General features: G+C 37.0%; 1 protein-coding gene across 1 annotated transcript in view; it reads left to right on the forward strand.

The window, feature by feature from the left end:
• Positions 1 to 421: 421 nt before the first annotated feature.
• TBC1D32 (TBC1 domain family member 32) overlaps positions 422 to 24670 on the forward strand; it is a 207882-nt gene continuing 183633 nt past the window's right edge. The window contains exons 1-4 of the mRNA XM_044917351.1: positions 422 to 460; positions 642 to 799; positions 9786 to 9947; positions 20996 to 21173. Of these exons, the coding sequence (XP_044773286.1) occupies positions 645 to 799; positions 9786 to 9947; positions 20996 to 21173 (495 nt within the window). The 5' untranslated portion in view covers positions 422 to 460; positions 642 to 644. The remainder of the gene's footprint in view (positions 461 to 641; positions 800 to 9785; positions 9948 to 20995; positions 21174 to 24670) is intronic.

Consider the following 24670-nt stretch of genomic DNA (forward strand, 5'->3'; position numbering starts at 1 on the left):
ATTATGAGGGCCGTCTTCTTCACAGTTCCCAGCAAGGTGCTTGGTAAGGGGAAGGCATCAATAAATGTTGGCTGCTAAAGAAAAACCGCGCTGTAACATTTCAATACCATTCACGTAATTAAAACGTTTCAATCTATTTTCAGTTTCACTTTTACTCAACTCTTTCTCTTCGTACTCGGCTCCCTCCCATCTACAAGTCCAAGGCCAAACACAGCGAGCGAACCTGAAACTTCCTTTAGGAGCCCGGCAGGTCCCCAGTGCCACTCCCTCTCACCTAGGAAGCCCGTCAACGCGCTGACGTCACGCGCACCGCAGGCGTCCCGCCGTCTGGCCCACCCGTCAAAACCTTCCGGGATCTCTATTTTTGCGGTTAGCGGGGACAACTTGAACTCTGTTCGTACGGAAGGCCGGCAACGACGAGGACCAAAGGCGGGTCCTTACGGACCCCTGCTTCCCCAAAGTAAGGTGACTTGTTTCCCAGAAAAACGCGCGGGCAGCCAAGGATCCACCCCCAAGCACTTGCCGCGGTCTCCCGGGGAACGGCGTAGCGCGCAGGCCAGGGCTGGGTGGGGGCGCGCGTGCGCAATGCGCGGCGTTTGCGCCGACCTGGAGTAATGGGCATGGGCGTTTGATTCTTGCAGAGGATGGCCCATTTCTCAGGCGAGGACGAGGTGATGCTGCAGGCGATGCTGAGGCAGTTGTTCCAGAGCGTGAAGGAGAAGATCACAGGTGCTCCCTCTCTGGAGTGCGCCGAGGAAATCCTCTTACATCTGGAGGAAACTGATGAAAATTTTCACAAGTAAAATAGCTTTTGATGTCTTAAGCAAACAAACCAGCCGATCCAGAAAAGGTCCAAGTGTAGTTAGAGAAAAAATGTTCGTTTGATTATTGTTAAAATAGCACCCAAGTTGGAGGTTCATTTTGGGGGGGTTTATTTACACAAATGCCGAATTTATGTATTATTTATTCTTTACTTTCCAAAGCTGCTGTCTTTTCTGTGTTTCTACTGCCACAACCAACATATCCTAATTCTTCATTTTTCCTCATGGGCAGCACAGTAACAATAATTGTAAATTGTCATGTTCTTCTAAGAGCAATTCTGTTATTTCAGGGGATTCCTGTCACAATGCCTGAAAGCAGTGAGTTTCCAAGATCTCTCTTCTTTGCTATGTGGTATTTCAGTGGGTGCACCAGTTGCTCGTTCTGAGCACTGCAGGAATACTGAAGTGGGATTATTAACGTCCTATGGAATAGCTTAAGTTCTTATGAAGGGATAAGCCGCATACTCCAATGCCTGTGATACATAGCAGAAATATAAGTGCTGTAGCAGGGCTAGAGTACTCTGGGCTTGGGAGCAGTAGGCAGAGGAGTTTTTAATGAGAGAGGTACCATTTGAGATTATTCTGGAAGGTTATGTTTCTTTAGAGACTTTTGTTTTTGTTTTTGTTTTGGTTCGTTTAATTTAAATTAATCCTCTCCATTGAAAAGCCTTCTTGCAGGTATCTCAATTAACTGTTATTGGTAACAGTATTTTAATTTCAGTGTTTGTATTTCATTTTGATCTCACAGAGATGATACTGAAAATTTATCTTATGTTACCTTTAAACTGACTTTTGGGTGCCCTGAAGTTGTATTTATCTGGAACTTCACCCATTTCTTACATGGGCATAAAGGGATCCCGGAGCCCTTTAATGTAAAAGTTTGTTTTTACTTGCAGTTTTATAGGAGTATTTACAGTTTTCACCAGATTCTCAAGGGAGTTTTCAAAAGTGTGGAATTCTTGTTAATATAAAGTTACTAATTTCATTAATATTTCTGGTTATACATATAGTTTTTTTGTATTTCCGTGATTTTCTTGTTTATTTCTTCATTAAATCCACTGCTAATAGCTAAGTAGATTGTAGAATAATTGCAACTTTCTCAAATTAAAGTTTAATTAAATAGTGTTTTGTAAACTCATGTAATACAAATTTACCTCACACAGATCCTCTTAAACATTAAGTTTGGGGTTTTATTTCACATGCAAGCAGTTTAAATTGTAAATTACTGTCAGTTTTTCCTAGGATCATATTCTGGGCATTTGTACATTTCATCTAGATTTTCAAATTTATCACTATAAAGTTTTTCATTAATATCCTGTTAACTTTTTAATATTTTTATTTTTTTTTATTTTATTATTATTATTTTTTTAGAGATTTTATTTATTTATTTGAGAGAGAGAGAATGAGAGACAGAGAGCATGAGAGGGAGGAGGGTCAGAGGGAGAAGCAGACTCCCTGCCGCGCAGGGAGCCCGATGCGGGACTCGATCCAGGGACTCCAGGATCATGACCTGAGCCGAAGGCAGTCGCTTAACCAACTGAGCCACCCACGCGCCCAACTTTTTAATATTTTTAGTATCTGTAGTTATATGTCCCCCTTTTTATTTTATTTATTTTTTGTGTGCCTTCCCTCTTCTGCTAGGGGTTTATTTTGTTAGTCTTTTAAAAGAATCAGCTATTGGCTTAGTTTTTCCTTTCTATTACGTGTATATTTTATGGTTTTTACATTCTGTTCTTTATTTTCTTTCTTCTTGGAAAAATTTTAAAACTTTTGTGATCAGTGGTTAGCTCATTAATTTGCAGCTTTTCTTCTTTTTAGCGTAAATGTTAAAGGCTACATATTTGCCTGTATTGTTTCAGTTGCTCCAATTTTAAAATGCTTTTCAGATTAAAGTTAGGTCATTGATGTTCCTCTCAGCAGTCTAATGACTCTTGTAATAAAGTAACTTACTCTTCAACAGTGCATTAGATTAAATGCATGCTGATTAACTTTCATAGTTAATTTTCACTGTTTACTGAGGAGATTTACTTTTGGTCTACCTAAAAAAATCCAGACACTCTCAAATTATAACAGTTTGTAGTCTTTAAGATTTATAATCCTTAAAGTATTTTAATTAGTTTGTAGTCTTAAAAGCATAGATGGTAAAATTTACATGTTAATTCACTAACCTGAGACCTGTGTCTTAGGAGGAAGGAACTCTGGGTAGGAGAGGAGAAGAAGAGGAGATGCTTGTCTTTGGTGTTTTCATAGAATCTTACAATTCAGAGTTGGATGTGATAGTAAAGGTCAGTTAGTCCAGCTGCTCATATTTTGTCTTTGTTTTCACTGACCTAACTCTCCTTGAACATGATATGTTCTTGAGTCACTTAGGTATATATTGCTTCCTGAAATGGTTCCTACTTCAGAATTATCTATCTTCCCATCTCCACTATCAGAACATTGGTTTCTTAAATCCACCCAATGTTGTCCTGGTCTTGGCAAGAACAATTTTATTAAACAGATGTATAGGGGAAACTGGTGTCTTTAGAGTATTGTATTTTTTTAAGAAGATGGTTAGGACAATTGAGTCCATACATGATGGATTTCAGGTAGTATGATAAACTAAAGTGGGGGAAAATACAGTCATTTGGGGAGAAACCATAGTGTAGACAATAGTAGCCCTTTCTGGGGGGTTTGCCCTAATGGGCAGTTTTCCTAAAGTATCTCTGCTTTCCAGAACCTCTTCTATTTTTCTGCCTTAAACTATACATATTTTCTAAAAGATCCAAGCTTTCCCCTTTGTCTCTGAAAGTGGCAGCAAGGATTTGAGGCCTGTGGGAGGGGAGAGAGGTAGGGATGAGGACATTGCTTTCATTATGTGTGTATGTGTTGTGTAGATTTTGACACTTAAACTGGCCCCCAGGAAACAAACTGGCCCTGGTTTTCAGTCTTGGCTACACCAGAATCAGCTGGGCCCCATGTAAAAAAAATACTGACGCTTGGGCCTCTTCATAAACAAATCAGAATATTGGGGTGGGGGGAAGAACCTGGCAGTGGGGGAATGGTAGGGGCTGGGCCTTGTTTTTGAAAAAGCTCTCTAGGTGATTCTAACATGCAGCCCAGGTTGAGAGTTGACAACCACAGAGTTAGAGCATATTTATTTGCATTTATGCAAGAAGTGTGTGTGTGTGTGTGTGTGTGTGTGTGTGTGTGTGTTTATTTTAGTAGTTATCAACCCTGATGATTATAAAAGTCTCTAATGCAGATGCTCATCTTTGTAGCCCTCACATCCAATATACTTCGGGTCTGATACAGATGGAACACAATAGTATTTATTGATTTGGGTTTATTTTTTGTTTTATAGAAGAATCTACCAGTGATTTTTTAAATTAGTGAACTCTAGGGTGTTTAAGTGTTAACTTCAAGAAAGCATCCATTGTGTAAAGTGATATCCATGTATAGTGAAATTACTAAGAATTATATGTGTGCTTCCATAATTAATGAATGCATTTCTAGTAATTGTTTATCATGACTCAGAAGCCTATTCTTTGACCTAAAAGGTTGTAGGTGATGTAAAATACTCGTTCCTTCTATTACATATCCTTTTATATACTAACATGATATATAAAGTTTGGTTGGTCGTATAATAAATCTTTTGATTCTGAAGTAAGAATTCCAAATATCAGCATTATAATTCATAACTCACTCTAATAAAGTCTCTTTTTAAAACATGTCATTGCTGATAATTTTTTCTATATATGATTGAAATTTTTTTTGCTTATTTAAATAGCTAAGAGAATGATTTCTTGAAACAAAATTGTACTAGATTTTTTTTTGTTTTTCTGTTGTAATAGTACTCTGTGTATCAGTGCATATTTTGGTATATTTTGAACAATTCAGAATTTCATCATGAAAGAAATAATTGAATTTTCTTGGAAAAATCTAGGTAATAAAACTGGAGAAAAAAATTAGAAAAAGTGGGGAATGTTCTTTTAGCCAACTTTGTAAAGTTTTTCTGTGTAAATGTGAAAAATTTCATATTCATCAGTAGTAAAGCAAAATGATGAAGCACATTGCTGTGTATTTCAGTTGAGCTGCTTCTGAAATGTGAGGTGAACACGTTTTTCCTTAGTAGGAAACAACTGTACTTTTAGCTTTTAATGTCCCTTTTTGAGAAATATTTGGAAAAAGATATTTTGCATTCATTTGGTAGTAGTGTCTTTGAAACCAAATTTTTATTTTTTTCTCATTAAATTACTTTTAAGGTAACAAATAAGGTTAGTCAAATATATGTATAGTATATTTGGTTTGAAAAGTGTCAAAGTATAGCTATGTGTAATAAACAGCAGTTTTTGCATTAGGATTACCATTATTGTTATGTAGCAGGTACCTGAAATTTGGCAAGGTCTGGTGTTTTGTCTAAGGTTACAAGATTGACCAGTGTAAAATTTAGAACTTAAACCTGAAGCAAAGGGATTCATAGATTTCTAAAGCTTTAACATTTATTCATTGTATATATCATGTTCTTTAAAAAATAAGAAACTTCATTACTAGAAAATTTTAAGATGAACTTAATAGACTTACAAATAAATGGAAGTTGTATTTATTGTAGTCCATGGCAAAGCTGTATTATTCCTTAAATTTCCAGTGCAATTAGAGTATGTTAATCTGAAAATGTTAACACAGAGGAGTCTGCTAAAAATAAATCTGAAAGGAAAGGACCTAAATTGTAGCAGAATTGACTTAAATTAAGCCTCGTAAGGATCTTCTAAAATAAGTTCTTAAGAATGTACATTTTTTTGAAGGAAGTTTTACATTTCTTAAATAGAAATTTTAAACATAGAGGTGATTCACCAGTATCTTTAGTGGTCAGGGTTTTATAATGCTTCGAGTGAGGGGATGTTAATGGTCAAACTGGAATTCTGCAGGCCATACTTGGTCTGTAGATGTGTTTCTTTGGCTTTGTTTAAAAAAAAAAAGGCAACATTTAAGAATTGGGAGGTGGCACATAAAATAGTTTTCTGGCTTTTCTTAGAACATTGAAAAATCAACATTAGGCTAATATTCCTAAATGGCAACAAGTGGCTAAAGCCATGTAGAAGCTCTTCCTTTTAGCTGAGACATGTCCTTTTATTTCACCCTGCCTCTTTTCTCTCTTACACATGGCCGACTTTACTGTCTACCCCTGGTAACATCTGAGTTTGCAATTCCGGAATAAGTATGGGACCTTTTGAAAGTCTCTTTTGTGCATCCAGGGCTTTTGCTTTTATAAAAAATAAGCATATTGCAACACCTCCAGAATAATTTCTTAAAAATGATGCAATGGGTTGGTTTAAAGAGCTGTGGTTATCATTAATCTTTTGGATTAGTTGTAGATTTCATAAGAGCAACTCGATGGCACCAATACTGTGAGGATTACAATGAAGCCAACACAGTACTTAATTTTATAGAAGTGTTTCTCCCAGCCCATAGTAACAATAACTTTCTATCCTGGGCACCACTATAGAAAACAGCGTTCCTTGCAGGATTTTATGGGACATTGCCGTGAATTCATATGGTAAAAAAACCAACACAAAATGAATTGTCAGATGGGAATTTGAAGCCTTGGATTTTTCTTACCCAAAGAGAAGAAGGGTCCAATTGCAGAAATGACTGTTTACTAATTTGAATCTTCCAATGATCAATGAGTCAGTAGAGCATCCAAAGGGCCGTAGGCAGCCTGGTAGTCCTCACATGACAGAGGGCCTTATCCTCCCTGGAGATCTTTTTTCTTAAAAGAGCAGTGACCCATTAGGCAATATTCAATTTTGGGGTTCTTGGGATCACTTAATTTGGAAGATGAACCAGAACCTTGAAGTATTTTGAATGGTGTCTTCTGGGACATAGTACTATGGTCATAGATAAAAATGATGTCACTAGAAAAAAGTATGTGGTTATTCAAGTTCCCAAAGAGGAGGTTTAAACTTTTTCTCAGCATATTTGCTATTTGCTATTTATAGATGATGCTAAATAGTGGGGAGGTTTTTTTTTTTTTTTTATGTGTCTTTTATTTTAGAATGGTATTCTCTTAACTTTTTTTTTTTAAGCTTTTTATTTATTTATTTGAGATAGAGAGAGACAGAGACAGAGCATGAGCAGGGGGGAGGGGGAGAAGGAGAGGCAGAGGGAGAAGCAGACTCCCGGCTAAGCAGGGAGCCCAACATGGGGCAGATCCCAGGACCCTGAGATCATGACCTGAGCCAAAGGCACACACTTAACTGACTGAGCCACACCCAGGTGCCCCTTCTCTCAACTTTTTGAATACATTTTGTTAATGGGCTTGTTTTATATTTCTTCACTGCCTTAGTTAGGAAAATGTCATTTCTGTTGCTTATAGTTTGGGCTTTAAACAGAGCAAACACAAAAGTTATATTTCTCAGTTAAATATTCATTTCTTGTGATTGCTTGATTTGTGGCACAGAAACGGGGCTGATCAAACTAAGGAATCATTTGCCTTTCCATAGTAGACGTTGATGATGAGATGTAGAATTCATCTTCAAAGTGGCCCTTCCTTTAGTTTCAGAGAATTAACTCAGGCTTCCCCATGTTTTGTTTCCTACTGAGTATCTCAAAGATGTGAAGGAAAACTCCTGTGTCTGTTTGACTAGCCTAGAGCAAGATTGTGAGGAAGATCGAGATTGTTTTTAGGGACCTTTCATCTCTTTGCACTTTCTTCCAATTACACTTTTCCTTTTCCCAGCACTAAGAGTCTGGCTGTGAGGTCATACTGATTAGGCTGAAAGGATTATCTATTCCTGGATCCTTTTTTATTTACAAGGACATTTTAAAGAAAGCAATGATACATTTTTGGTCTTGGAATTTCAGATACTCTGATTCTTCAGAGGGTTTCTGGTTGTGGTGGGATGGTTGTGGTGAACACATATTTTTTGGGCTCTTCAGATCTCATCACACATAGCTGCCAACTCTAATCTCAGAGCAAGCTGTCCCTCTGTGGAGGCATTATAGGGACTGTCAAATGTTAAAAAATTAGCATCTTTAGAGGGCATGTATTGAATGGAGCACTGGGTGTTATACGCAAACAATGAATCATGGAACACTACATCAAAAACTAATGATGTAATGTATGGTGATTAACATAATAAAATTAAATTAAAAAAAAAGACTTACTGTAAAAAAAAATAGCATCTTTAAAAGATTCTCTTGAAACCTTAATCTCTGAATTCTTCTTGCCTTTTTGTAAGTTTTCGTCATTTTGTATAGAATATGCAAAAATTTGGTTTATAATTACAAATACACAAACTAAAAAATAAGTTTAACATTTAAAATGGATGGTAAGTTATGCTTGTATAAGGGAAGATCTTCAAGGTAATATAAGGCAATGATGAATCACCAGAAGAAGCAAAAACTGTAAAACTGCTTAAACGATGATTAGAGGCTATTTTCTATGATATATGATTCAGTAAGTTTTGGGTTTTGTTTTTCTTGGAGTATTTCTGAAAATTAGTGTTCATCATTTTGATGTTTACAAAATGATGTTTTCTTCTTCTGCCATTAATAGATACCTATTTTCTTAAAGCTTAGAAGTTACTAGCTCAACATTGAATCTAAATATTAAACATTTAAAAGTAAATTCAATAAATAACTTAAAATAAATTTTTAAGTAAATTATACTTTTAAATTTAATATGTGAATTATAATTTTGAGAAAATAAAATGTAATAGATTTATCTCCCTAAATGCAAGAAATTTAAATAATATACAGTTGGTAAAAACATGAGTGTTACATTTATCTATTTCCCTTTCCAATCTCCATTGAGCACTACAGAACATCTTATTTTATTTCTTAAACATTTTTGAAATTTTTCCATTTTGGGGAGAGTGTGGGATTGTGGGAATGACAGGAGTTTCGGATTAAGGTGGAACTGAATTAGTAGCTCGTGAATTTTTTTTTAAAGGTTTATTTGAGAGAGAGAGAGAGAGTGTGTGTGTGTACATAGAAGCTGGGGAGGGGCAGAGGGAGAGAGTAAAGAATCCTCCAGCAGACTCCCCGCTGAGCATGGAGCCTGATGCTTGGCTTGATCCCAGGACCGTGAAATCATGACCTGAGCAGAAATCAAGAGCTGGCCGCTTAACCAATTGAGCCACAGACGCCCCTGTAGCTTGTGCATTTGACAAGGCTTTTTAACTTTTCAATTTGTGTCCTCATCTATTTTACCTATTTCATGTGGTAAATAAAACAATATTAATAAAATACTTAGGGCAGTGTCTAATACATGATAATCACTTAAAAATCCCTCCTTGCTTATATGCAAATCAAAATGTTTGGTGTTTGTGGAGAAAATTAAGCGTGGCCTCATGTAAGTGGAGATGCAGTAATTAAGAGGCTTGATTGATTAGGTATTTAAATGCTAAGCCAAGGAAATTGTATTTGAAGGATAATAGACAGCCAATAATTAGTTTTAAATACAACAAATATTTATTGAGACATTATGTATGTGATGTGGTATGAGGTATTGATATGAATAAAATGGCTCTAACTCAGATAATGAAGTCTGTGAGTTTTGAGGACCAAGATAACTAGTGTTCAGGATAAATATGAGAGGGAAGGGGAGGTGAAAGAAGATGAGCAAGAAGGCTGCAGTAGTAATCTCTGTGTGAGGTGATGTGGATTTTCACTGACCAATAGAAGTGGGAAAAAAGGAGAAGTGATGAAGCCAAAGGATGTGTAGGCAATATTAACAAATGTTGATGACTGGGTGGATTGATGGAGTGAGTGGGCATGGGATGCAAGCAGAAAATGCCAATGTCCCAGAAAAAAAAAAAATTCTAGATTAGTTTGGTGATTGGGATGAAAAATTTAATCCTAATGTAAGGTAAGAAATCTGAGTATTGTATAAAACATTCTGTGCTAACATTTTTTTCCTGGATATGTTTAATAAGTGAGGTCATGATATTTACTGATTTATTTTTTAAATATTTGTTTTAGCTATGAATTTGTGAAATATCTTCGGCAGCATATATGTAACACTTTGGGGTCTATGATTGAAGAAGAAATGGAAAAATGGACATCTGATCAGAATCAGGATGAGGAATCTGGCTATGACACAGTTGTACAGCATGTTACTAAAAGGACTCAGGAATCTAAAGAGTGAGTATGCCCACAATAATGTTTTGTTTTATTTTATTTATTTATTTAATTTTATTAAAAAAATTTTTTTTATTAACATATAACGTAGTACTTGTTTCGGGGGTACAGCTGTGTGATTCATCAGTCTGACACAATTCACAGTGCTCACCATTGTACATACCCTCCCCAATGTCCATCACCCAGCCACCCCATCACTTCCACCCCCCTCCACTCCGGCAACCCTCAGTTTGTTTCCTGAGATTAAGAGTCTCTTATGGTTTGTCTCCCTCTCTGGTTTCCTCTTGTTTCATTTTTCCCTCCCTTCCCCTATGATCCTCTGTCTTCTTTCTCAAATTCTTCATATCAGTGAGATCATATGATACTTATCTTTTTCTGATTGACTTATTTCGCTTAGCATAAATACCCTCTAGTTCCATCCACGTGGATGCAAATGGCAAGATTTCATTTTTTTGATGGCTGCATAATATTCCATTGTATATATATACCACATCTTCTTTATCCATTCATCTGTTGATGGACATCTAGGCTCTTTCCATAGTTTGGCTATTGTGGACATTGCTGCTATAAATATTGGGGTTCAGGTGCCCCTTCGGATCACTACATTTGTATCTTTGGGGTAAATACCCAGTAGTGCAATTGCTGGGTCGTAGGGTAGCTCTATTTTCAACTTTCTGAGGAACCTCCATACTGTTTTCCAGAGTGGCTGCACCAGCTTGCATTCCCACCAACAGTGTAGGAGGGTTCCCCTTTCTCCACATCCTCGCCAACATCTGTTGTTTCCTGACTTGTTAATTTTAGCCATTCTGACTGGTGTGAGGTGGTATCTCATTGAGGTTTTGATTTGGATTTCCCTGATGCCAAGCGATGTTGAGCACTTTTTCATGTGTCTGTTGGCCATTTGGATGTCTTCTTTGCAAAAATGTCTGTTCATGTCTTCTGCCCATTTCCTGATTGGATTAGTTGTTCTTTGGGTGTTGAGTTTGATAAGTTCTTTATAGATTTTGGATACTAGCCCTTTATCTGACATGTCATTTGCAAATATCTTCTCCCACTCTGTTGGTTGTCTTTTGGTTTTGTTGACTGTTTCCTTTGCTGTGCAAAAGCTTTTTATCTTGATGAAGTCCCAGTAGTTCATTTTTGCCCTCGCTTCCCTTGCCTTTGGCAACGTTTCTAGGAAGAAGCTGCTGTGGCTGAGGTTGAAGAGGTTGCGGCCTTTGGAGGACTTTGATGGATTCCTGTCTCACATTGAGGTCTTTCATCCATTTTGAGTCTATTTTTGTGTGTGGTGTAAAGAAATGGTCCAGTTTCATTCTTCTGCATGTGGCTGTCCAATTTTCCAACACCACTGGTTGAAGAGACTGTCTTTTTGCCATTGGACATTCTTTCCTGCTTTGTCGAAGATTAGTTGACCACAGAATTGAGGGTCCAATTCTGTGCTCTCTATTCTGTTCCATTGATCTATGTGTCTGTTTTTGTGCCAGTCCCATACTGTCTTGATGATAACAGCTTTGTAATAGAGCTTGAAGTCTGGAATTGAGATGCCACCAGCTTTGCTTTTCTTTTTCAACATTCCTCTGGCTATTTGGGGTCTTTTCTGGTTCCATACAAATTTTAGGATTATTTGTTCCATTTCTTTGAAAAAAGTGGATGGTATTTTGATAGGGATTGCATTAAATGTGTAGATTACTCTAAGTAGCATAGACATTTTCACAATATTTGTTCTTCCAATCCATGAGCATGGAATGTTTTTCTATTTCTTTGTGTCTTCCTCAATTTCTTTCATGAGTATTCTATAGTTTTTGAGTACAGATCCTTTGCCTCTTTTGTTAGATTTATTCCTAGGTATCTTATGGTTTTGGGTACAATTGGAAATGGGATTGACTCCTTAATTTCTCTTTCTTTGTCTTGTTGGTGGTGTATAGAAATGCAACTGATTTCTGTGCATTGATTTTATATCCTGCCACTTTACTGAATTCCTGTATGAGTTCTAGCAGTTTTGGGGTGGAGTCTTTTGGGTTTTCCATATAAAGTATCATGTCATCAGCAAAGAGTGAGAGTTTGACTTCTTCTTTGCCGATTCAGATGCCTTTTATTTCTTTTTGTTGTCTGATTGCTGAGGCTAGGACTTCTAGTACTATGTTGAATAGCAGTGGTGATAGTGGACATCCCTGCCATGTTCCTGACCTTAGGGGAAAAGCTCTCAGCTTTTCCCCATTGAGTATGATACTTGCTGTGGGTTTTCCATAGATGGCTTTTATGATATTGAAGTATGTACCCTCTATCCCTACACTGTGAAGAGTTTTAATCAAGAAAGGATGCTGTACTTTGTCAAATGCTTTTTCTGCATCTATTGAGAGGATCATATGGTTCTTGTTTTTTTTTTATTAATGTATTGTATCACACTGATTGATTTGCAGATGTTGAACCAACCTTGCAGCCCCAGGGATAAATCCCACTTGGTCGTGGTGAATAATCTTTTTAATGTACTGTTGGATCCTATTGGCTAGTATTTTGGTGAGAATTTTTGCATCCATGTTCATCAGGGTTATTGGTCTGTAGTTCTCCTTTTTGATGGGGTCTTTGTCTGGTTTTGGGATCAAGGTAATGCTGGCCTCATAAAATGAGTTTGGAAGTTTTCCTTGCATTCCTATTTTTTGGAACTGTTTCAGAAGAATAGGTATTAATTCTTCTCTAAATGTTTGGTAGAATTCCCCTGGGAAGCCATCTGGCCCTGGGCTCTTGTTTGTTGGGAGATTTTTGATTACTGCTTCAATTTCCTTACTGGTTATGGGTCTGTTCAGGTTTTCTATTTCTTCCTGGTTCAGTTTTGGTAGTTTATAGGTCTCTAGGAATCCATCCATTTCTTCCAGATTGTCTAATTTGCTGGCATATAGTTGCTCATAAAATGTTCTTATTGTTGTTTGTATTTTTTTGGTATTGGTTGTGATCTCTCCTCTTTCATTCGTGATTTTATTTATTTTGGTCATTTCTCTTTTCTTTTTCGTAAGTCTGGCCAGGGGTTTATCAATCTTATTAATTCTTTCAAAGAACCAACTCCTAGTTTTGTTGATCTGTTACTGTTCTTTTGGTTTCTATTTCATTGACTTCTGCTCTGATCTTTATTATTTCTCTTCTCCTGCCTGGTTTAGGCTTTATTTGCTGTTCTTTTTACAGCTCCTTTAGGTGTAGCTTTAGTTTGTGTATTTGAAACCTTTCTTGTTTCTTGAGAAAGGCTTATATTGCTGTATACTTTCCTCTTAGGACCGTCTTTACTGCTTCCCAAAGATTTTGAACAGTTATGTTGTCATTTTCATTTGTTTCCATGAATTTTTTTAATTCTTCTTTAATTTCCTGGTTGACCCATTCATTCTTTAGTAGGATGCTCTTTAGCCTCCATGTATCTGAGTTCTTTCTGACTTTGCTCTTGTGACTGAGTTCTCATTTCAAAGCATTGTGGTCCGAAAATATGCAGGGAATGATCCCAATCTTTTGGTACTGGTTGAGATCTGATTTGTGCCCTAGGATGTGATCTATTCTGGAGAATGTTCCATGGGCACAAGAGAAGAATGTGTAATCTGTTGCTTTGGGATGGCATATTCTGAATATACCTGATTTGTGACCTAGGATGTGATCTATTCTGGAGGATGTTTCATGTGCACTAGAAAAGAATGTGTATTCTGTTGCTTTGGGATGGAATGTTCTGAATATATCTGTGAAGTCCATTTGGTCCAGTGTGTCATTTAAAGCCTTTATTTCTTTGTTGATGTTTTGCTTAGATGATCTGTCCATTTCAGTGAGCGGTGTGTTAAAGTCCCCTACTATTATTGTATTATTATTTATGTGTTTCTTTGATTTTGTTATTTATTGGCTCATATAATTGGCTCCTTCTATGTTAGGGGCATACATATTTACAATTGTTAGACCTTCTTGTTGGATAGACCCTTTAAGTATGATATAGTGTCCTTCCTCATGTCTTATTACAGTCTTTGGTTTAAAATCTAATTTGTCTGATATAAGAATTGCCACCCCAGCTTTCTTTTGAGGTGCATTAGCATGGTAAATGGTTTTCCACACCCCCTCACTTTCAATCTGGGGGTGTCTTTGGGTCTAAAATGAGTCTTTTGCAGACAGTATATTAATGGGTCTTGTTTTTTTATCCAATCTGATACTCTGTGTCTTTTGATTGGGGCATTTAGAACATTTACATTCAGGGTAACTATTGAAAGATATGAATTTAGTGCCATTATATTGCCTGTAAGGTGACTATTACTGTATATCGTCTCTGTTTCTTTCTGGTCTATGTTAGTTTTAGGCTCTCTCTCTTTGCTTAGAGGACCCCTTTCAATATTTCTTGTAGGGCTGGTTTCGTGTTTGCAAATTCTTTTAGTTTTTGTTTGTCCTGGAAGCTTTTTAGCTCTCCTTCTATTTTCAATGACAGCCTAGTTGGATATCGTATTCTTGGCTGCATATTTTTCTCATTTAGTGCTCTGAATATATCCTGCCAGTCCTTTCTGGCCTGCCAGGTCTCTGTGGATAGGTCTGCTGACAATCTAATGTTTCTGCCGTTGTAGGTTATAGACATCTTGTCCCAAGCTGCTTTCAGGATTTTTCTCTTTGTCTCTGAGACTTGTGAGTTTTCCTATTAGATATCAGGGTGTTGACCTATTTTTATTAATTTTGAAGGGGGTTCTCTATGTCTCCTGGATTCTGGTGCCTGTTTCCTTCCCCAAGTTGGGGAAGTTCTATGCTATAATTTGCTCCAATATGCCTTCTGCCCCATCTCTCTTTCTTCTTCTTCTGGGATCCCAATTATTCTAATGTTGTTTTGCTCTATGGGATCACTTATCTTTTGAATTCTCCCCTCGTGATCCAGTAGTTGTTTATGTCTCTTTTTCTCAGCTTCTTTATTCTCCATCATTTGGTCTTCTATATCACTAATTCTCTCTTCTGCCTCATTTATCCTAGCAGTTAGAGCCTCCATTTTTTATTGCACCTCATTAATAGCCTTTTTGTTTTCAACTTGGTTAGATTTTAGTTCTTTTATTTCTCCAGAAACGGATTCTCTAGTATGTTCTATGCTTTTTTCAAGCCCAGCTTTATAATCATCATTCTAAACTCTAGTTCTGACATCTTACTAATATCCGTATTGTTTAGGTCACTGGCAGTAGGTACTTCCTCTTGTTCTTTTTTTTTGAGGTGAGTTTTTCCATCTTGTCATTTTGTCCAGAGAATAGTTGAATGAGAGAACAAAATGCTAAAAGGGTAACAACGACCCCAGAAAAATATACACTAAACAAGTCAGAAGAGACCTGAAAGAGGGGTAAAAGAAAGGGGGAAAAAAAAAAGGAATATGATCAGGCTGGTGAATAGAGCAGACCCACACACTAGATTTTGAGTGTATTTTTGCCTGTTAGAAGAAATTGCCTCCCAAAATTTTAAGGAAATAAAAACTTATATATATATAAAAAATAAGGGTAAATACAGTGAAGGGATAGAATATGAGTATAAAGATGAAAATTTAAAAAGATTTTAAAAAAGAATCGATAAGTTGGTTGAAAAAAGAATGAAAAAGAATTAAAAAAAAAAGAGAGAATGTGATTAGGCGGGAGAGTAGGACAATGTCATACACTAGATTTGGGGTATATTTTGGTTTGTTAGAAGGAACTGTATCCCAAAATTTTAAAGAATGAAAAACTTACATATATACAAAAAAAATAATGTTAAATACAATGAAAGGATAGAATATGACTGTAAAAATGAAAATTCATAAAAGATTCTAAAAAAGAAATTGATAAGATGTTGGTTGAAAAAGGAAGGAAGAAAAATTCAACCCAAAAATAGAAAAAGAAAAAAGTAAAGAAAGATTAAAAAATTAACTTTGAAAAACTAAAGCAGCATGGGAAAAAAGCCATGAATTCTATGTGCTGTATTCCCCTATCACTGGGGTTTTGCCGTTTTCATTGATGAATAAACTTGTCTTGGCTGGATGTTCTTGCTGATCTTCTGGGGGAGGGGCCTGTTGCAGAGATTCTCAAATGTCTTTGCCTGAAGTGGAATTGCACCGCCCTTGCCAGGGGCCCGGCTAGGTAATCTGCTTGGGGTTTGCTCTTGGTAGCTTTTATTCTCTGAAAGCTTTCTGTATAGCTTTGGAGGACGAGAGTGAAAATGGTGGCCTCCCAATCTCTGCCCAGAGGAGCCGAGAACTTGGGGCCCCACTCCTCAGTGAGCCCTCAGAGAAAAGCAGTCAATCACTCCTGTCTCCCCAGTCTCTGCCGCACTCCATGCTCACTCAGCCTGTGACTGAGTGTTTCTATCTCTGGCACACGACCCCATGTGGAGTCTCCAAACCCAGCAGGTCCCTGTGGTGTGCTCCCATGCCGCTCCTCCTGGGGGAGGAAGGGAGTCTCCCTGGATCTGCCGCTTGTTGCATCCCTGCTGGAAGAGCAGTGGCCCGACTGTGCCGCAGATCACGGTTTATGGCAACCCTGAGCTGAGAGCCCACTCCTCAGCTCTGTCTCTGCAGCCGGCTTCCCCGCTCCAATACCTGGGAGCTCTGCCGCACTCAGGCACCCCTGGTCTTTCTGTGACCCCGAGCGTCCTGAGACCATACTGTCCCAGTGAGGGTTCCACCCCCCGCTTAGCCAGTGGAGCGACGTCCTTCAGCAGAGCAGACTTCTAAAAGTTCTGATTTTGGGCTCCGCTGCTCTATCACTTAGCAGTACTGGCTGACGGAGGTACCCTCCCCCTCCGTCTATCTTCCCGAGTATTGCCTCCCATTCACTTCTCCACACGTCCTACCTTCCAGAAAGTGGTCGCTATTCTGTTCAGAGAGTTGCTGCTATTCTTTTCTTCGATCTCCTGTTGAGTTCGTAGGTGTTCTAAATGGTTTGATAACTATCTAGCTGAATTCCTGGGACCAGACGAAATTTAGGTCTCCTACTCCTCCGCCATCTTGCTCCTCCTCGGTCACCAGCCTGCTAGAAAAAGACACAAGTCACCAGCAGCTAGGTGGAGGCGTTGTGGGTCAAGGTGTGGGGTGTGGAGCTCCTATGCTCTCCAGGGGAGCTCACCATTCCCCCCCAACCTCCATGTGTTTTCTATTTTATTTATTTATTTTTAAAGATTTATTTATTTGTCAGAGAGAGAGATAGTGAGAGCGAGCGCACAAGCAGGGCGAGTAGCATGCAGAGGGAGAAGCAGGTTCTCCGCCCAGTGGGGAGCCCAATGTGGGACTCGGTCCTGGGATCATGACCTGAGCCAAGGGCAGATGCTTAACAGACTGAGCCACCTAGGTGCCCCAGGATTTCTTATTTCTTGATTTGAAGAAAAAACACAAACTAGAGTCATGTTCATCTTTGGATAATATAATTTCTAGTAATCTATTTCTGGTGGTACTATTAAATTTATTCTAAAAGGAGTATTAAAATATTTTGTTAGTCAGAAAATGAAAGCATTTTCATGCTAAGAGCAGAGTTTTATATGGGAATATTAGGAAATTTTTTTATATCTGCATAAGCCATTTAATTTTCTTATGTTTTAGTTCATCCACGTGTAAAAATTAAAACAATGATAATTACCTCACAAAGATGTTCAATGTCTTAATGAGTGTATTCTGCTTTGTGAGTCGTAGATGATAGATTTTAAGTTGTGCAGAGTATTATTTTTTTCTTTGTGTGTGTGAAATTGAGAAATTATTTAGGACTAATGATTAGGCAATAGTATCTCTATTAACAGCATTTTTCTGTAATAATTAGAAATTATTTTCTTAATTAAACATTTTGATATTTTTTAAATAGAGGTTTACAGATAGAAGAATTTATTTGTAGGGTCTATCATCTATTCCTCATATATATAAGTGCAACTACTAACCATGTAGATTTTCATTATTAATTGATGTGGTTTTTATTCATTACCTCTTAGAACTTTTTCTTATTTTGACTTCTTGGAGTATTGAATGAGTCTTAATGGTGTTTATAGTCCATTTTATATTTGTTTTACTTTGGCTTTTTCAAAACTGCAGTGGCTACTATTGAAGACTAGTTCATTTGACTCTTGATATTGAGGCTCTGGCTCTCTAGCTTTTTGTTTTTTTAAATTTTAAAAATTACTATTCTTGGGGTGTCTGGCTGGCTCAGTCAGTGGAGCATGCGACTCTTGATCTTGGGATTCTGAGTTCGAGCCCCTTGTTGGATGGAGAGATTACTTAAAAATAAAATCTTTAAAAAAGATAAAAATAAAATTTTTTATTCTTATCTCTTTCTGTGGTCAGTTTGCTGATACTTCTTGCAGAAGAATTCATGTTGGTGTTTTCAAAAAGGTCTGGAGGAAACATGTCTAAGATGAAACTTACATATTTTCTGTGGATTTTAATGACCCTTGATCCTAACCTATATACATCATTGAGATTCTTACCTTTATATTCATTTATTAAATTACTATATCGTAAATTATAAGGGGAAAGGACTTTGTGTTGTTTATATGGCTATGCCTAACTGGAAAGGAGTATGGGTACTGTAGTTTAGACCTGTGTCTAGCTATAATACAAATACTGTGGAAGGAGAGAGTAACATTTGATGGATAGTTCTTGATTGCTACCAAGGCATTGTTATGCTTCCCTGTTGCTTGCTGCTGAGAATGTGTAGAGGAGAAAGGAGGAGGCTTTTTCAGTTATCCTGTACGTACTTTGCCATTTAGTCTGATGGGTGTCCTAGGATTCCTTCTTGCTGTTTATATCCCCTTACCTTAAACTTGGATCTTCCCTGGACTTTTTCCTCACCTCTATAGCAGTTCTCTTCTGTATGTGTTTTCCTCCTGCATTGTTCCTAAATATTCTCATCTTCTTTCAATATTTTTGTGTTTTCTCACAATTTCTGGTGCTTTAAAAATACATACATAAATTAACTTTGTGTTGAATTAGCTTCTAGTTATATATTATATAAATTATATGTTGCTGAATCATATTAAATATATGAGAATATATTTTAAGTTGTATATAGAATTACATATATTTAGCAATACGTAATGTGTATCATATAATTTAAGATGTATTTTAAAATTCCTTTAAACTTTAGGGCGCCTGGGTGGCTCAGTTGGTTAAGCGACTGCCTTCAGCTCAGGTCATGGTCCTGGAGTCCCAGGATCGAGTCCCGCATCGGGCTCCCTGCTCAGCGGGGAGTCTGCTTCTCCCTCTGACCCTCCCCCTTCTCGTGCTCTCTGTCTCTCATTCTCTCTCTCTCAAATAAATAAATAAAATCTTTAAAAAAAAAATAAAAAAAAATAAAATAAAATTCCTTTAAACTTTAAAATCTCAGCCTCCTATTTCTATCCAAAACCCCAGCATGGTGTTATTGTTTATATGAGAGTAACTTACCTATCCTTCCTCAGATTTATGGAGTTACAATGACCCATTTATCGGAAATATAAAGAAGGGGAAGTTTCTGTGCTTATTTTCCTAATATATTTTTATTACAAAATGATAATAAATATATGTTTCATGCTTTATATTTACAAAGAACTTTCAGATACATACTCTTATGTCTTGCTACAGCTATATGAAATAGGTCAGTTAAATTGTATTCTTTTTATCTCATTTTATAATTGAGGAAAATGAAACTGATTTATGATGACAAAGCTGGTAGGTAAAGTAGTCAGGATTGTAATCCAGGGTTTCTGATTCCAAAATAATATTTTATTCCCTATGTTTATTTAAATCATTATGCCTTTTTGTTTTAAATATAGAAATTTCAGTGGTCCTGGTCACATATTACAGGTTCTTTAGAAAAAAATAAAAGGCTAGATTGAATTTTTTTTAGTAGTTTCATCTAGCTCTAAAATTCAGTTTCTAGGATTTTGGGGCTCTCAGTCTTTTTTTTTAAAAGAGTTTATTTATTTATTTATGAGAGAGCGAGAGAGAGGCAGGGGAGAAGCAGGTTCCCCATGGAGCAGGGAGCCCGATGCATGCCTCGACTCGATCCCGGGACTCTGGGATCATGAACTGAGCTGAAGGCAGACATTTAACCGACTGAGCCACCCAGGCGCCCTGGGATCTCAGTCTAATGTTAATATGGATGCTTGAGGGTTTGCATATAATAAGTGGAGAACTTTATAAGTTCTTTTTGAGACTTTATTTATTTATTTAGATTTTATTTATTTTAGAGAGAGAGAGACAGCACACATGCGTGAATTGCGGGAGGGACAGAGAGAGAGAATCTTAAGCGGGCTTGTGGGGCTTGATCTCATGACCCTGAGATCATGACCTGAGCCGAAATCAAGAGTTGGACGCATAACCAACTGAGCCACCCAGGGACCCCATCTTTCTAAGACTGGAGCTAAAAGGGATTTAGAAGCTATCTGGTTCAAACTCTTACCAATTTCAGGAATCCCTTGCTTTTCTTTTTTTTCTTAAAGATTTTTTTATTTTTTATTTAACAGAGAGAGACACAGCGAGAGAGGGAACACAAGCAGGGGGAGTGGGAGAGAGAGAAGCAGGAATCCCTTTCTTAACATCTCTGACAGTGGGTTCTTTAGCCTCTGTTTCAAAGGACTTACTGGTAGCTTAACTCTTATTTAGGTCTTAATGGTGGCTGTAGGTGCCTATAACAATAGGCAGGGAAGAAGGGAAGGAAAGAAAATAGAGGAAGAGAGCAGGATAGAGAAAGAGATAGAAATAAACGGAATAAAAGGGACATGTAAGATAGACTGTTCTGGTAGCATGATATTAGCAGTTGACTGTTGTGGAGTACAGGTATCCATGCCATTGGAACATCTGGCCTTAGACTGTATTAATTTTACTACCTTGGTCCATGTAATCAGATGAAGAAACCTGTGAAATAACATATGTTTTGGAATTCTTGTTAATTTTTATTCCTGTTGTGTGAATTCCATTGTGCTACTTGTTCTTTAGGAAAAACTGATGCATTTTTTTTTCTTTTTAGAACTGTGCTCTTAAAGGGACTTTACAGAAAAAAACATAAGATAGTTTAATTTAGCTGAGTGTTTTAATTTGTGCTAATAGTCTTTCTCTTACCAAGACTGCTTTGAATTTAAAGATACAAAGAAATGATGCATTCCCTGAAGAATATCATGATGGTAGTGGTGGAATCTATGATTAACAAGTTTGAAGAAGATGAGATGCGAAGTCAAGAGAGGCAGAAAAAAATCCAGAAGGAGAAAAGCAACAGTTACTGCACAGATAATTGCTCTGATAGTGATTCATCATTCAATCAGGTGTGTTGTTTCATTTCGCATTTATGTCTTGAAATGGTATTTAATAATCAGTAACTTCAATACATTCTTTGTTAGCCAGATTTTTTTCTGCTTTCTAAGATTCAGAAGAAAGATAATAAAATTACCCAATCTTAAAGATTGAGTACATGAAATAACATCTTCTAGAATTATATGTTCAGTGAATCATTACATTATATCTGAGAAATCTTAATGAGGTATGGAAATAAACTAATTGATTTTGGATTTAAAAAAAAATAACACTTGAAACATCTGCTTAGGCTTTAGTTAAATAAAACATCTTATTCCCAATTGATTTTTATTAATCAAAGTTTACATTATAAATGAGATATGGAGATAAAACATTTCCTTTATCTTCTGAGATGAAGGTCACTGTAGATTGTTTTGAAACATGATGACACCAATAGTGTCATCTCAACTAACTCAACTAACACTACATCAGAAACTAATGATGTACTATATGTTCGCTAATTGAATTTAAATTTAAAAAAACCCCAAAACAAAACAAAAACAACAACAAAAAACATTAAGCTTCTTCTTTTTGACATCAAGAGATTTGAGGTTTTACATTTTCTTTTTCCAGGTTATTGGAATCCTTGTCATTTGGCTAGAGCAGAGCTAGCAGAAAGGCCACAGGTTAGATTAGTCCTAATAGAAGACAAAGGAGACTAGTTAGACTAGAACCTTATATGCTTGTACCATCAGCTTCCTCACAGAAACTTCCGGGCCAATGGAGTCTGACCTTTGTGTGAATCCTACCTGATATTTCTAATGAAACATTTTCACCTAATTAGTGCTAACTTGGGGACATAGCTATACAGATCCTAGCCATATACCAAAAGGGATTTGGGGAGTTTGGGTGAAATGTGAAACAGTCACACATATTGTTCACAGTTGAGACTGCATTTATCAAGGAAAAGTGTTTGGAAGTCATTAAAGCAGAACTTAAAAGTTGCTCTGCTCAGGAGAGATTGTGCTAAGTTTTGAATTTTACAAGTCAGGTTTATTTTCTGATGTGATGGAGGAAATGGCAAAGACTGTGAATTTTCTTCACGTTGTAGCCCTTAATATTTCTTTGTTGATTGACTCTTTGGAAGAAGCTGGATTATAGAGATTTTAGTTTAGTTTTATTCAGTAGGTTATGGAACTGCTTCTTCAGATCAATGAAGGCACAGAAAGACCCAACTTTTAGGACTTTGGGTGCTCACAGAATTATACTTTCTTACTTGATGAACCATCTGTTTACACTGAAATTGAACAATAAAAGGAAAAAAAAAATGAAGCATTGTTATTTGTTCTAAGAAGTCCAGGTGTTCAGACCGCATAGGGTTGATCGAGTAGCTAGCAGTCAAAAGGTGTTAATCTGAAATGTTAAATTATTTCCAGTCCTAGAATCATAGGTTTTTTAAGAAATTCAAAGCTTTGGTAGAAATGGCGTCGTACTTTCAGAAGATGTTCTTGTTTTTTATTTTGTTTTGGTTTTATTCTTGAGAAGGAATCAGACTTTAAGTTTATATGGCTTCTTTGGGATGCCCACAGGGTATATCTGCATTTTCAAGTATCTGTCCTTTGGATATGACTTTGTTTCAGAAGGCTCTAATTGAGTTGAAAGTGAACTGTGTCCACCCACAAGGCATGGGATCCCTGGACTTTGAGAAAAAAGCATATGAATGCCAGAAGTACCCCCAAAACTCTTTCAGTGTGACCAAACTCCAGGAGATGTTTGGGTATATCTTTGCTTAGTGAAAAGAGACCCTTTTACATGAGCAAAGAGAGCATGAATTACTATATTCAGAAGTTGAAAGGGTCTCTGAAGATATGTCAGTCATTCATTCCATTAAATACTGATGTTAATAATGCTTTCAACATTGATAAGTTATTTGCTCTGGGCTTAGAAAAATCTGTCTGAATTGTTGTATGAATAACCTTGAGTAAACAATTCTGATGCTACTGTTTTGATATTGGTAGAAAACTTGTATTTTGTGAATAGAATAGGCTTTATTTCATTGTTGTTAATTTTAACAATTGCAGGCTGATTATATATGGATTTCTGACCCATTATTGAAAAACTTTGGACATGGTTGGCCTTGGACACTATTGGTGTACATTTGAGGATATTAAAGAATAAAGAAGAGAGATTGGTTTTTACTATAATTGTGAGCAGAGCACTGAAAGGATTTGGTATTGTGATTAAACCTTGAAAAAAGTCATTGCAAAATAATGCTGGAAAGATAGAAATAATAATATTAGCTGTATGTTATTGAGATTTCTGCCATACATTGGTACTTATAGACTCTACTTGACTTTATATTCAGTATAGGTGTTACTAGGCCACTCTATAGAAAAAAAGTGAGGCTTACAATAATAGGTAAGTAATTTGCCCAAACTCGTATTGCTAGTTAGGCGTGAACTGTGAATTTAAGCCTGGTCCCTCTCCTTCCAGAGTCTTTGTTCCATACTACACTGCCTGGAGACTGCTTGGGTTCAGATCTCGGTTCTACCACTTACTAGCCATGTGATCCTGGACAAATGTCTTAACTTCCCTGTGCCGTGGTCTTTCTCATTTGTAAAATGGGAATGGTACTACCACTTACGTCATATTGTTTTTGAGAATATTAACTGAGTTAATGTATAGCAAGTCCTGAGAACTGTTGCTGCTACTCTATACATGTTAGCTTTCATCTCTTAAAGGATGTGGTGGAGTGGGTGCCATTCAGAGACATACTTCTCAGCTATGGTCCTGTATGGTTTTTAACTGAGCTTCTCTGAGTTGTTTTCTACAGCTGGGAAGTAAGAGGATTACCTCTAATATACCTTAAGCTTTTAAAATTCATAAGCTTTCCTACTGCAGTTTTTCTGTCTTCCCCTTCTTTGACAGTATTTGGTGTAGTACAGCGCAGGCACTAGGCTGTGTTATAGTGTGCAAACTATTTCATTATGTTCCAAAGGAATGCCAAGGTGCACACTATTTTATATGGAGGAAGTGAGTTTAGGATAGCAGTAACCTGTTACTCTTGTATAATGTTAACTTATTTAAGGGGTTTACTGTTTCTTTGCTTTCAAGACAGCCTCTCTTTGAAACCCATCTTTTGGTATCTATGGTTGGCAGAATAATGGACCCCTTGAAGATATCCATATCTGAATCCCCAAAACCTATGAACCTGTTAGCTTACATGGTGCAGGGGTCTTTGTTAATGTGATTAAGGATTTTTGGATGGGGGGGGCTATCCTCACCTAGAAGAGTCAAACGTAATCACAAGCATCTGTATAAGAGCGACTCAGGAGGGTCAGAGTCAGAGTAGGTACTGTGTAGGTAGGCTGAAGTAGAGGTCGGAGTGAGGGGATTGTTGGCCTTGAAGATGGAAGGAGGCCAATGAACTAAAGAGACTGTAGGCAGTCTTTAGAAGCTGGAAAAGGTAAGGAAATGGATTCTGCCCCAGAGCCTCCAGAAGGAACACAACCCTGCTGATATGTTTTAG

This window comes from Neomonachus schauinslandi, chromosome 8, assembly GCF_002201575.2.
Source record: "Neomonachus schauinslandi chromosome 8, ASM220157v2, whole genome shotgun sequence".
NCBI lineage: Eukaryota > Metazoa > Chordata > Mammalia > Carnivora > Phocidae > Neomonachus > Neomonachus schauinslandi.